Below are 12,083 nucleotides of genomic sequence, written 5' to 3'. Positions count from 1 at the left end.
CCCATCTCAGAAAAAAACCAACAGGTCTTATATTTACATGTATTTATATTAGAAATCTTCAAGTGAAGAATAATAATAAACCATGACCCTTCTATGGGTAAAGAAGCTTGCATAAAATACATGTTTAAAGTGCTTTGTGTACACATATTTACATGATTTTTTTTTCATTCCTGTGCCAACAGAAAATATACCAATTAGCAGAAAAAAAACAGTCTTATTTATTTGTATTTGGTCAAAATCACCATCATCTGAAAAAAAACAGTCTTATTTATTTGTATTTGGTCAAAATCACCATCATCTGAAATGATGTGATGAAAAAAATCAATGGAGGATGTTCAATGTTCAGCACAGTGACTGTATGGAAGTAAAGAAAGGCCCAATAATTAAAAAGTTACTCTGCATTTCATGTTGAAAATTCATGTACAGTTTTGAAAGACTACTTTGATCATCTTCTAACTTTATTTTAAAAGGTTTTAACTCAGTGAATCTGAGAAACTTGGACAAAGTCTGTGTGAGTATTCAGTGAATCCTCAAAAATAAACAAAAATCTTCAAGGTTTTTGTGATTGTACATCCTGACACACAGTAGATCAATGTCAAAGACTAAAACTTGAATCCTATGAACTGAGCTCAGATGCTTTGGGGCCTTTCTTTGCTTCTACAGAAACTGTTTGAGAGTGTCCTGTACTTACAGCTGTTCTTACAAAATAAATCCGTCTCCGTGAAGCTGATTTCAGATCCCGAGGAATCAGCAGACACGTAAACATAAACCTCCTCACAGGAAGCAGAGTTTAGTCCGACGTCTTTACTCTCAGCTGCCACCTACTGGTCGCTGCAGGTACAGACCAGTGGACAGAGCGTGTTTGGTCACATGGAGAGCTGTGGTCCCATTCAGATATTAACTTATTATTTACATCAAGTTTGTTTTTGTCCCACATATTTTTTTTTTTTGGCAATTTGATGGTTTGGCACTGTTTTGTTTTGCTGGTGTTTAACTTGGAGCAATAACTGTCCAGGATCCTGGTGCAAAGTCCACGTCGGTGTTGATTTGTATACAATGCCCTCGTTTTTCTTCTTCCTCATGAAGCGACACCTCTGTACGTCTCCCTCGTCCGTTCCAACCCACGTTTTAAACAAACATCTTCAGAGATCATCGTTCCCAGCTGAAGAACAAACAAAGTCTGCTGTCTGTCTCTTTCCAGTCGACCTGTGTCCGAGGCGGTCAGTTGGCCACGCCCTGAGGAGCCTCGGGTATGAGGGAGGAGAAGAAGGTTTTGAAGAAGACCCAGGCCGTCCACATGGCCGACACCCTGTGAGGAGGAACTAAAACTGCCGTCATTGGTCCTTGTCCCTCGGCTCCATCGGCAGGCTCCTCCCCCTGTCCGTCAGCGATCTCTTCAGCCTGGAGAAACGGGACATCATTGATCAGTGGACAGATAATTGGAAGTATAGATCTATAGTAGCGCATTTAAATAAAGTATATTGTTAGGGAGCTGAGAATGGCAACTTTTAAAAAATGTTTTTAAAACACAATTAAAACTCTTTCTGTTTTTAACTTGGTTTTACCTCTTGCTAACTTTTATTTGTATGATTGCTATCGTTTTATTGTTTATCACCTGTGTTATTGCCTTTGATTGTTTTTGATTAATATTGTTTTTAATTGTTTGATGTTGTTTGTTCAAGCACCTTGAGATGCATTTTCTGTATGAGAGGCGCTATATAAATAAATAAAGCATAAGGAGGTGGTTTCTTACTGGATTGGGGTTGGGGATCCTGTTCTCGTTCTGCTGGTTGTGCCGGACCTCGGGGGGCTGGGGAACATGGTCGGGTCTTTGAACCTGTGGCCTTCTGAAGGGAAACAAGCCGGCAGTGTGTCTGTGGACAAGGAAACAGGACAGAAGAGAAGTTAACGTGATGGTTTGAGTCACTTCCTCTATGACCACTGTCAAATCCTGACAAACATGCAAAGAAAAGCAGAAGCTGTGCAGTTTTTTTCCTCAGAAAAATGAGAATATTTCTCTCACTTCCAGAAATGTGTTCTTGTTTAACAAAGAAATCAATTCAGTAAACTCTTCTTTTTGTTTGCCAATTTCCATTTCACTTAAATTGATAATGGTCTCTCATGTTGGCTGTGCTAAGTGTTGTGTGGACATTGTGTAACAGAGACTGGGACATGGGAAGCAAACAGGGCAACATGGACTGTTGTTGCAGAGATAAAGAGCACCCTCTGCTGGATGACTACAAACAGTGTGAGGAGTCTCCAGGTATAAGCGGGATAATGCCCTACGAGGTGTCCGATTATCAGTAATTTATGGACTTTGCGTGGGACGGTTCACGCCTCCCCGTCGTCCATTAATTACCTCGTTGGGCATTATCCCTTACGTATAACCTTGAACTTGTATGTTAAAGATGACTATACCTTTCTCAAAGGTTGGAAAATGTATTATTGGATTATTACGAGTGAGTGAAAAATAGCAAATAAAAAGCTGTTGTATGTAAATGATCCTTAAAACTCATCAGCTTTCAGTGCTTCCTGACTGTAACTGTGGTTTCTGGTCTTGGTGAAGTTCTGTGAACAGACAGTTTGTAAAATTCCCAGATATTCAAAGTCTCGGACACTTCCTGTTTTAAAAAAACAACAACAAAAGGCAAAACAGAAAACACTTTGAGGAGAGGAAACTGGGCTGAGAGGAAGTGAGTGACCACATTGTCCTGTTGTACACAGTCATAAAACCAAACCAACTAAAGATGTACAGACAGCACTCTTTCTGTTTCTCCTCACAGATTTATTTAACTGACTATTACGAGCAGCCAAAGCGACTTTCTGTTTTCTTTTACCCATAACCCCATTTGTTTTGGATTTTGTTTTTATAGCTCGTCGTGTGGACAAATTGTCTGACGCTGTGTTGGAGGAGAACTCGGTTCATCTCAGTGTCCATGTGATCAATTCAAGGCACAAAAAAGAAACGGTGGTGGAAACACTTCCTGCACTTTGTAAGGAAATAAATGTTTTAGTATGAAAAAACACCTGGCTTCCATTTTTATCTCCAGGAAGGACACGCTGGGATTGCGTTACAGGTGGTTTTAGCCTGTTCTTGTTTTCTACGACCAGTAAAATAATCCATGTTGCAGTTTTATTCTTCTTATCCCTGGCTCAGCAAAGTGTGTAGATTGTTATTTTAGAAAACTCTGAACATTCTACTGGGACCTAAACATACACGGCTGCTGTTTGACAACAAACAGCCCAGTTTGTTCTCTGGTAAAACAGGATCCAGGCCCTACGGCTGCATGTACACCCTGTCACTCAGCAGCTACACTTGGCTTTTGTTTATCAAGTGACAGATGAAACAGGGCTGGGTAGTCTACTGATTTTACACACATACACCCTATAATCAGCATCATATATGGGGCGGCAGTGGCTCAGGCGGTAGAACGGGTTCGAATCCGGCTCTGTCCCAGTGTCCTTGGGCAAGACACCTTACCCACCTTGCCCTGTGTTAATGTGTATGAATGTTTGGTGGTCGGAGCCACGCTTTGCCAGTCTGTCTGCCCCAGGGCAGCTGTGGCTACACACGTAGCTTACTGCCACCGGTGTGAATGTGTATGAATGAATAATGGTTTCTGTAAAGCGCTATAAAAATCCAAACCATTATTATATATAAAGCAGTGCTGTCTACAATCACATGGAGGCGTTTCAGTTGTTTCTGGGGATCCGTGTGTACGCAGATATTTCTTGAAATGATGCTGTGTTACGGAGTTTTCTTTTCAATGTGAACAAGAAAAAGATCGTTTTGGGTGAAGCTCTGTTTTCGTGTGGACAAGGACTTAAACAACCCCGACTCCTTTCAGACTCTTGTATTGCGTTAATGATTCATGCGGTGCATTTGGGTTTTTTCTTGCTTTCAGGAGAAGGACAGGATGCAAAGTCACTAAAATAACAAGAGTGCTGTGATGCTGTAGTAGTTGCAGTTGTAAATAATGTAAACAGATTGGACTTACAGGTACATGAGGAAGAGGGTTCCCATCACCAGCAGGAAGCGGCTCAGGTTGGAGTTGAAGTAGACGATTATCATCAGGATGCACAGCCTTGCCAACGTGTACAAACAGTCCAGCCAGTCGTGCTCGACGTCGTCCCCGTTCTCCATCACGGCGCCGCCCTGCGCGTTCATCCGCATGTTCTGGTTGGCCTGGCCGGGGTCGATGAAACCGCCGTCCTGCGCCGGGTTCTGGTTCGCGGGCAGGTTGTTGATGGGGTCCTGATTGGCCAAGGGGGCCGGCACGGGGACCTGGTGGGCCGGGACCGGGGCGTACTGGCCTGTGACTGAGCCTGGGGCGTTGGGGGCGGAGCCTGCTACGGCCAACGCTGCTTGGCTGTCGGTGGAGGATGAGATGAACATCATTAGAAACAAAAGAGTCGCACATACAGTATCTCCACAGTGAGACCCTGTGAGGCGAACACACACACAGCAGTGGAAAAAGTAGAGTTATGCAAAAATGTTTACAGGACAACTCACTATTGCATGTAATATTGTCTGGCGTAGACGTGCTGCAGCCACAGGAGCTGCTGTGGGCTGTACAGGGAGTAGGTGGGAAAGGCTGGTTGAGTCATCTGTGGTGCTCCAGGCCTGCAGGAAAAAAAGAAAAGATGAGACCACATTAAAATCAGTAACAGCTGATCATCACTGGCACCTTCACCAAACCACAATATGAGGACAATCTGAATATACACAATAGAAGTATTTTTTACTTTCCATATTTGATGAGGGTATTTACATTATTAACAGATCATTGCAGTTCAAATATTTACTTTTTTCCCCATACAATTTAATAAATCACACACTAAAAGTACCAGCCCACAACCACGAAAGCAATGTGGACAGATACATTAAACATGCCAAAAATGTGTATAACCTTGAAACGTGTAAATTCAAGATGACTATTGTATATTTTTCTTAAAGGTTGGAAAATATATTATTGGATCTTTAACAGTAATACAGTCTAGTGGTTATACACTGTTTAGTAAGAGTGAGTGAAAAATGGCAAATAAAATGCTGTTGTATAAAACTGATCCTTAAAAATCCATTTCAACTTGTTCCTGGAGAATTAAAGCATCAGCAACTGCAACTGTGACAGTATGTAAAATTCACAGATATTCACCAGCTTCCCTCAAAGTCTCTGACACAACAAAAGGCAAAACATATTTGATGAGGGTATTTACATTTGCTTTTACTGGAGACATCTGTCTGGCTGACAATGAGCGGTGTGCTTCAGTAAAGGGACTGACACGCTCTCTTTCACTCGGCTGCATGCACAATGCATCGCGTTGGTCCGCCAGTTATTGATAATAGTATACAAACTGTGCATTGCTTGATATTTTCATACAAAACAATGGAAATAATGACAGGTTACTGCACACTGAAGGCTCCTTGAGTGCATGTGTCATTCTTTACATGCTTCTTCAGTCTATTCAGGAACTATGATAAACGCGTCCCATAACCTTTAATCTCTTGTTTATGACAGATGAGACTACACAAATATAAGCACCGTAACATCTTGATATATAACGTTACGTACTGATCTATTGATTGATTTCTCACCAGCTTTGTTGAAAACAAATGCACAGGGCCGTGAGGAGGGTTAGCGGAACAGTAGAAAAGCGACCGGACTTGCACAGTTCCCTTTTAAGGCCCTGATCTCAGTCACACACGTTTCAGTTTTCAGTGTGAGTGAATGTGACTTTTCAACTGTGACATTTCAACAGATGTGGTTCCTCCTTTGAAACTTACACAGCAGCAGCGGCGGCAGCAGACCATGCAGCAGCCCATGGTGGAGATGCGGGGGTGTGTGTGTGAGCTGGAGCAGCATCTGAAGCCGAGCTGGTCTGTCTCCTCTGCCTCAGCTCTGGTGTGCTGGGAGTCTGGACCGTGGACGATCCGCTCGGACCGGGGGAAGCCGACACTGCCATGTTCCTTGGCTCCGTCTGTAAGGGTTAAGAAGAGTTTGAAAACATGAGTGTCTGTCAAAACCCTCTGTATGATCTACAAAGATCTGTTTCAGATGTTGGGATGTTCAACCACTTGAGAAGTTTTGCAGCATAAGTTCGAGCCGAGCAGGACACTTGAAAGCGTTGTGAAACTACAAAAGGGAGTTATCTTTAGCTTCACTTTAGATCTTGAAGCCGGAGCAGAGTTGTGCAGGATGACAGCTGAAGTGAAGCTTTTCCACTCCACTGAGGAATGCTAATGAGGGTGGAGGTGAAGGAGTGCAGCTGTGAGTCTCCAGACTGAAGCTGCTGCCTCGTGATGAGCAGACAAAACCAGTTTGTTTCTGACTAAAACTAAAATGGAGGTTTTATTACGACACACGTGTTTTAAAATCAGGTGGAGTACATGCTACACTGCTAACCATGAGGGAGGTGAATGTGAAATAATCAAATATTTCCACTGAAAATAAACACAATCTGAAACCGAAACAACAACCTGTTGTGCTTACATGGCTGCACAATTTACAAATATATCCAGCAGGAGTTTCACTCAACACATTCAGTTTTGGTCCCTGAGAGGAAAGCCACTCTGGATGATTTAAAAACTGTCTAATCTGTCAAAGTCAAATTTACTTTACCATTAAATTGAGTACGTGGGGAATTAAAGACGAAACATCCCCTGTTCAACATGAACAACATCCTGTGGTTCTTACTTTAAAGCATTTTATCACAACCAATCAGGTTCCACCCTGACCCCAACCAGAGATAGAGGCGTGTAGTTATCTCATTCGCTGCAGTGTCCTTGAGAACGACACTAAATATCTGCCACAGGCATGACAACCTGACAGGCCCTTAACACGGGTCAAAAGAAAAAATCTCCCCCAAGTTACAGTAGATGAAAATACAATCCACAATGCATCATCTTCTCACTGAATTTCCTGTGAGACACTCTAACAAAACAAAACCTTGAAAACACAATCAAATAAGATATAATCAGTTCTCACCTTGGGTCTAGCTCCCAGCGATCCTTGGGGTGGATTCCTAAAAGCACACACCAGATGCAGCGTTGGAGTGGAGTCCGTCTGGGAGGAAATAAATGGCCGATTAGAAAAAGCTACGTGGTCAAAGGACACAGATAAAAACAGTCTCTAATTCCAAAAACAACAACAAGAGTGGTCGGAGCTGTGAAAACAAGCCCGATATAGATAATGGAGAAGAAAGGAGGGATCGTCTGTTCTGGAACAAATTCCAGGTCAGTCTGACACCCAAATATTTTGGTAGCTTATCTAAATGTTATTACTTCCCAGTAGGGATGCACAATCTGTCTTTTTCTACCAATAGATACCGATAACCCATAACTTCCTGCTTCTCATAACTGATGCCGATACCAATGACCAATAACATTTCAAATAGTACATACAAGCACAACACACTATACTCAGTGCACACTACACACCTGAAGTTAAGAAAGCATAAGATGTAGTGAGTAAAGATTAATTTCACATTATAGCTCTGCCTCTGACTTAACCAAATAAGAGTATAACCGACATCACTACTGTAATCATAAAAAGAACAACAACAGTTAGGACTCTTGAAGAATCAACATTTGTTATTGTTTCAAATCAACTGCAAAAAATTTCATTATCTGACTTCTCTGTGTTTGGGCCGATAATCATTGGCCAATATTGGGCCGATAATTATCTGTACCGATAGTTATTGTGTATCCCTACTTTCCAGCTCCATAAACTCTGCTTTATATTGTTTCTATCCACAGAACAGGATCAGATTGATCAGTTTGGTTGTCGATACTGGAGTCCACAGTTTTGAGAAAAATAATAATAATCTTTCTAAAGATGTTGACGGCTTCAGAAACTGTATCCCACAGCTCTATGGACGGAGCCAAAGGCCTCACGTTGTGTACTTCATCTTCTTTATGGACGTTGGGTGTATTCCAGCTCTTGTCTTATCTCCTCTGCAGTAACGTGAACCTCCTCTGGGATTCACACACAGAAACCCCACAACACGGAGAACGCTGCAGTCGTACACAACAACCCTTTCACCAGACATGGAAATCCTCTGTGGCCATTTATTATTAGACAAAGGTTGGTGAGACTCTCTCTCTCTCTCTAGCCGGGTTGGTTGCCAATGACGACAACATAAAGGTACACACAAAGCTAACACTAGAAATGTCTAACTTACTTTTACTTTTAGTAAATCTAACTTTTACAATGTAGTTAGGACTTTTTAAGAACAATTAATTGATGATTATTCTAGAGGCAGAAATGTATAGTGCTGCTGAACTACATTACATTTGATAAGGTGTTTTCATCAGTCCCATTCATTGGACTACGGTTCATCAACTTTGTTTAGGTGTGTCTGGTGACTCGTGGAAATTAAGACTAAGATTAATTTTATTGGCCCATGCTGCAGCCACAACACAGAACATACAATTACACACAATCACAAACGTACAATAGATATGCACATCCATATCATACTAAGTGCCGGAGAGTGCAGGAAACATGGTGAATTAAAAAATGAATAGATAACACCTAATAAAAGGTAAAACAAAAAAGTGCTAGGTTTTAGGAAAATAATAAAAATCTGACAAACATATTCTCTCACAACATACCTGTCTAAAGATATCTTTAACATGTAGGTGATTGGGCAGCAGTTTACCGGCGTAGATCAGTCTCTGCTCACTCACAGCCTGGGAAAGAGGAAAAACAAATATGAGAGAGAAGAAAACTTTTGGGATGAAGGAACGTCACACTTATCTGGAGAGGTGTTTGCCTTGGGTGATGTTTCTGGGTGTGAAACAACCTCCAGGAATTTTCCACAGTGCCAGTGATAGTAGTGTTAACCTCGCTCGCTGCTGAGTGGAAAACTCAGACACGATTTTTGTGTTTGGAGGATTCAGCAGGAGGACAAGTGTATTTATACAGGGGAAAACACGTGAAGCTGTGTTATCTTGGGCGTCTCTTACTTTGCTGTTCACTAAATAGTTGCTTATAAACTTCTGTTAGTGGCATCAAAGCAAAATTAAATGAACATCAACAAAAATATGTTTTTATAGAGGATTTCAAACAGGATTTGAGTAGATTATGTCTTAAAAAAAGCAAACTTAAGACAAACCATTTTAGCCTGGCTTTTCATTAGATTTTACTTATAGGTTTTTCTGTTTTTCCTTTCCTTTTATTTACCTATTTGAATCGTTTCTTAGCCTATTATTGTATAATAAATGTAGAATAAGTGGGGGGGTTGTGTGTAGTTGTGTGGCTTTTGGTTTTACTTCTCTTTTGTTTTGTTTGCTTTAAAGCAGTTTGTGCTACAATTTATTTGTATGAAAAGTTATCTATAAATAAAGTGGCTGATTGATTGATCACTGTATTCTTTTAACATTGCCTGCGCTAAAGGGCAATACACAGAGTACTGTATATTTATGACACAGTGTAAAGACTAGTGTCTCAGCAAATGCACATGGCTAGAGTAGATTGTCATTGCCACTTGATCAGTTGATCAGTAATCATTAACAGTGCTCCAGCAGCTGCCTTGTCACTTCGACTGAGAGTTTTATCAGTCGACCACATCCTGGCTCCACCTAGTCACAACGCTTCTTCCTATTTGCATCTTCTCTGTCCCGCTGAAGCATAGATCCTCCTCTGAACATCTGTCCTCCGTCATCATCTGTCATGGATGGACACAGCTGCTTTCAAGACTTCTTGTCTCTCGGTGGAGGAGGAATCTTGGCAGCCACAGGTTGTGCACGAGATTATTTGAGAATGGATGTAAAAACAGCTGCACCGTCTCACCTTGCAACATGTTGGAGCTGTCAAAGCCTCAGGTCCTGTGCCAAATTACTTAAATACCAAAGACTGCCTTGTCATCTATTATCGTTCCTCCTGTCTGCAATGTCTCCACCATTTCCTCCAAACCTACCCCAACTTTTTTTTCAACTAGGAGCACAGTGGCCCCTAACCGAAAATTTTAGGAGCGCAAACAGAAAATTTAGCCTTGCAAAGCAAATATTAACATGTCCTTTTCATTCATGATCCTCAAACACCTTGACCTGCCACCTGTAACCATGACAGATACCAGATGCTTTGAGTTGTCCCTTCCATGTTTCACAAGTGTTAAAAAAAAGAAGGAAAAGAAAAGAAAATGTACTGTTTACTTGCTCTGTCTCAAGTTTTAAGGGTTAAATGCCGTCTGGAGCCATGCAAACACTTTCTGTTTCGACAGAAGGAATCTGAACATGTGTTACACTCTTCAGCTCCGAGGGTTATTATTATCATTTGAGGGTTGCAGGATTAAGATTATTCAGTCACTCCTTGCTGACACCCACTGAACCCCCCACTCCCCTCATGTTGTTTATCTTTTGTGTGAACACACGATGGATAAGCTGCTGTTAACTCGCAGCACGCGCCTCTCATCTTCCTGCCTGTCACTCGAACTACCTAGTTCCGATTACGTCAGCTTGTTAACGTCTCATTAATTAAAAACAAAAAAACAAAAAAACTTACCGGTTTGGTCGGGTACACGGTTGACAAATGCGCTTTCAGGTCATACACGGTCCAGTTCGGATCGATGCCCTCGACGACTTGGTCCTCCCGAGCCTGGTTGGGCGTTTTTATGAGAAGAGAAATCATCGTCGTCTTTTGTTGTTGAGAATCTTCCACATCCATTTTCTTTTCTTTTTTGACTGTTACCGTTCCCCTGGCAACAGCTACAGTTACAGTACAACAGCCGTTGAAATAAGAACGTGTGTCGTTCGTTTGAGACGCGGTTTGTCGACTCAAACGCTGACTGTCTCGTCTCTAAAGAGAAACTTGTGAGACTCAGCTGACTCTCCCCTGGCTGTTGTGTCTTTCTTTCTCTCGGTGTAACGAGCAGAGACGCTCCGCAGTCATACGGGGCTTTAGTTTAGTCAGGAGGAATGTTGTTTCCAAACACGGTGGCCGCTTCTGATTGGTTATGTAAGCTCGTGGCTCCGACGTGGAAGCTCCGGGAAACGTCGCAATGTGCGCATGCGCAACTAATGCTAATTATTCATTCCGAAGATCGTTTCCATCGATAGAGCGCTCACTCATGTGCCATTTTTTCAGATATCCCTCTCCCAAACAAACTGGTAACAACATGGTTTATGGAGAGGAGAGCTGGGGAGGTCCTACCCACTTTGTGTTGCAGTTAAAAAGAGAATCATTGGTTATTCGGGGAGACTTATGGAAGGTAAAGCAAGTAAACTGAATAGAATAATGTATAACTGTCTGCTTAACCTGTACAACTCAGGTGTATTTGTGTCTCCTTGGATCCTACAGACATTCGATGACTACGGTCTGTTGTACCTTTGGCTCTCTCAAAAACTGTAGTATTGTAACATTGACTGGTTGAAGCTATAATTGTTGAACAGAGAGATTGAAAGATCAGTTTTCTGCAAACATGGAAAAGTGAACTTGGTAGCATGACATCATGTGATACCTAGTAGTAGATATAGTAGAATAGTTTAACCTAGAAAAGTATTTATTGTGTCCAAATCAAAAGTTTAGACAGGTCATTTGAGTGAATAACACAAGAATCCAAAAAGTCACTGCATAGAAGCCAGAAGTTTTGTAATCTTTGTGATGATAGGCTAACTGTCTTGGCAATGAGTTCCACATTTTGTTTGAGTGTAAGAATACAAGTATAATGAATTTCAGAGAAAAAACATTTGCCAAAGTCTTTCATTCAATCATTTATACATTTCAAATACTAAGTTGAGACATAAAAATGGTCTGCTGTATTTGGCGTTTGTTGTTCTTAAAATTGGAACAGAGTGAGAGCTCTTACCTTTACCATCTGACACACCCCATGCCTCAGGTGGCAAATTTGTTTAACCACTGAAATTGCATCAGTCATTTACATGAGCTGTGAATTCTAGAGATGAACTCAACCTATTGCAATGTTAAAAGAAAATACTCAACCAAACTTGAGATATGAGTTTTGGATGATATAACTTGTAAGTTAGTCACTCCTCTCAGTGATTTATCAAATGTGATTATGCTGTTACTCACTAGGACTTACTGAATGACTACATACTCTATGACTACAAACTTTTTCAGTTT

At 41.4% G+C, this 12,083-nt stretch overlaps 1 protein-coding gene across 2 annotated transcripts; it reads right to left on the bottom strand.

The window, feature by feature from the left end:
- Positions 1–252: 252 nt before the first annotated feature.
- On the bottom strand, positions 253–10,974 carry herpud1 (homocysteine-inducible, endoplasmic reticulum stress-inducible, ubiquitin-like domain member 1). 2 transcript variants are annotated; one of them, XM_085780106.1, is made up of 8 exons: positions 10,506–10,974; positions 8,615–8,692; positions 6,987–7,064; positions 5,786–5,979; positions 4,514–4,624; positions 3,999–4,370; positions 1,754–1,874; positions 253–1,401 (listed from the first exon to the last, which is right to left on the bottom strand). In XM_085780106.1, exons 1-8 carry the CDS (start codon positions 10,665–10,667, stop codon positions 1,222–1,224), a joined length of 1,296 nt encoding a protein of 431 aa, XP_085636232.1. In that variant the 5' UTR covers positions 10,668–10,974; the 3' UTR covers positions 253–1,221. The 2 variants fall into 2 exon arrangements, with proteins under 2 accessions (XP_085636232.1, XP_085636233.1); XM_085780107.1 differs by having other exon boundaries at positions 5,786–5,973.
- Between the last annotated feature and the right edge of the window lie 1,109 nt (positions 10,975–12,083).

Source organism: Trachurus japonicus, chromosome 6, assembly GCF_045865225.1.
Source record: "Trachurus japonicus isolate A0001 chromosome 6, Traja_1.0".
NCBI classification, from domain to species: Eukaryota; Metazoa; Chordata; class Actinopteri; order Carangiformes; family Carangidae; genus Trachurus; species Trachurus japonicus.
This window is presented reverse-complemented; position numbering and strand designations above follow the sequence as displayed.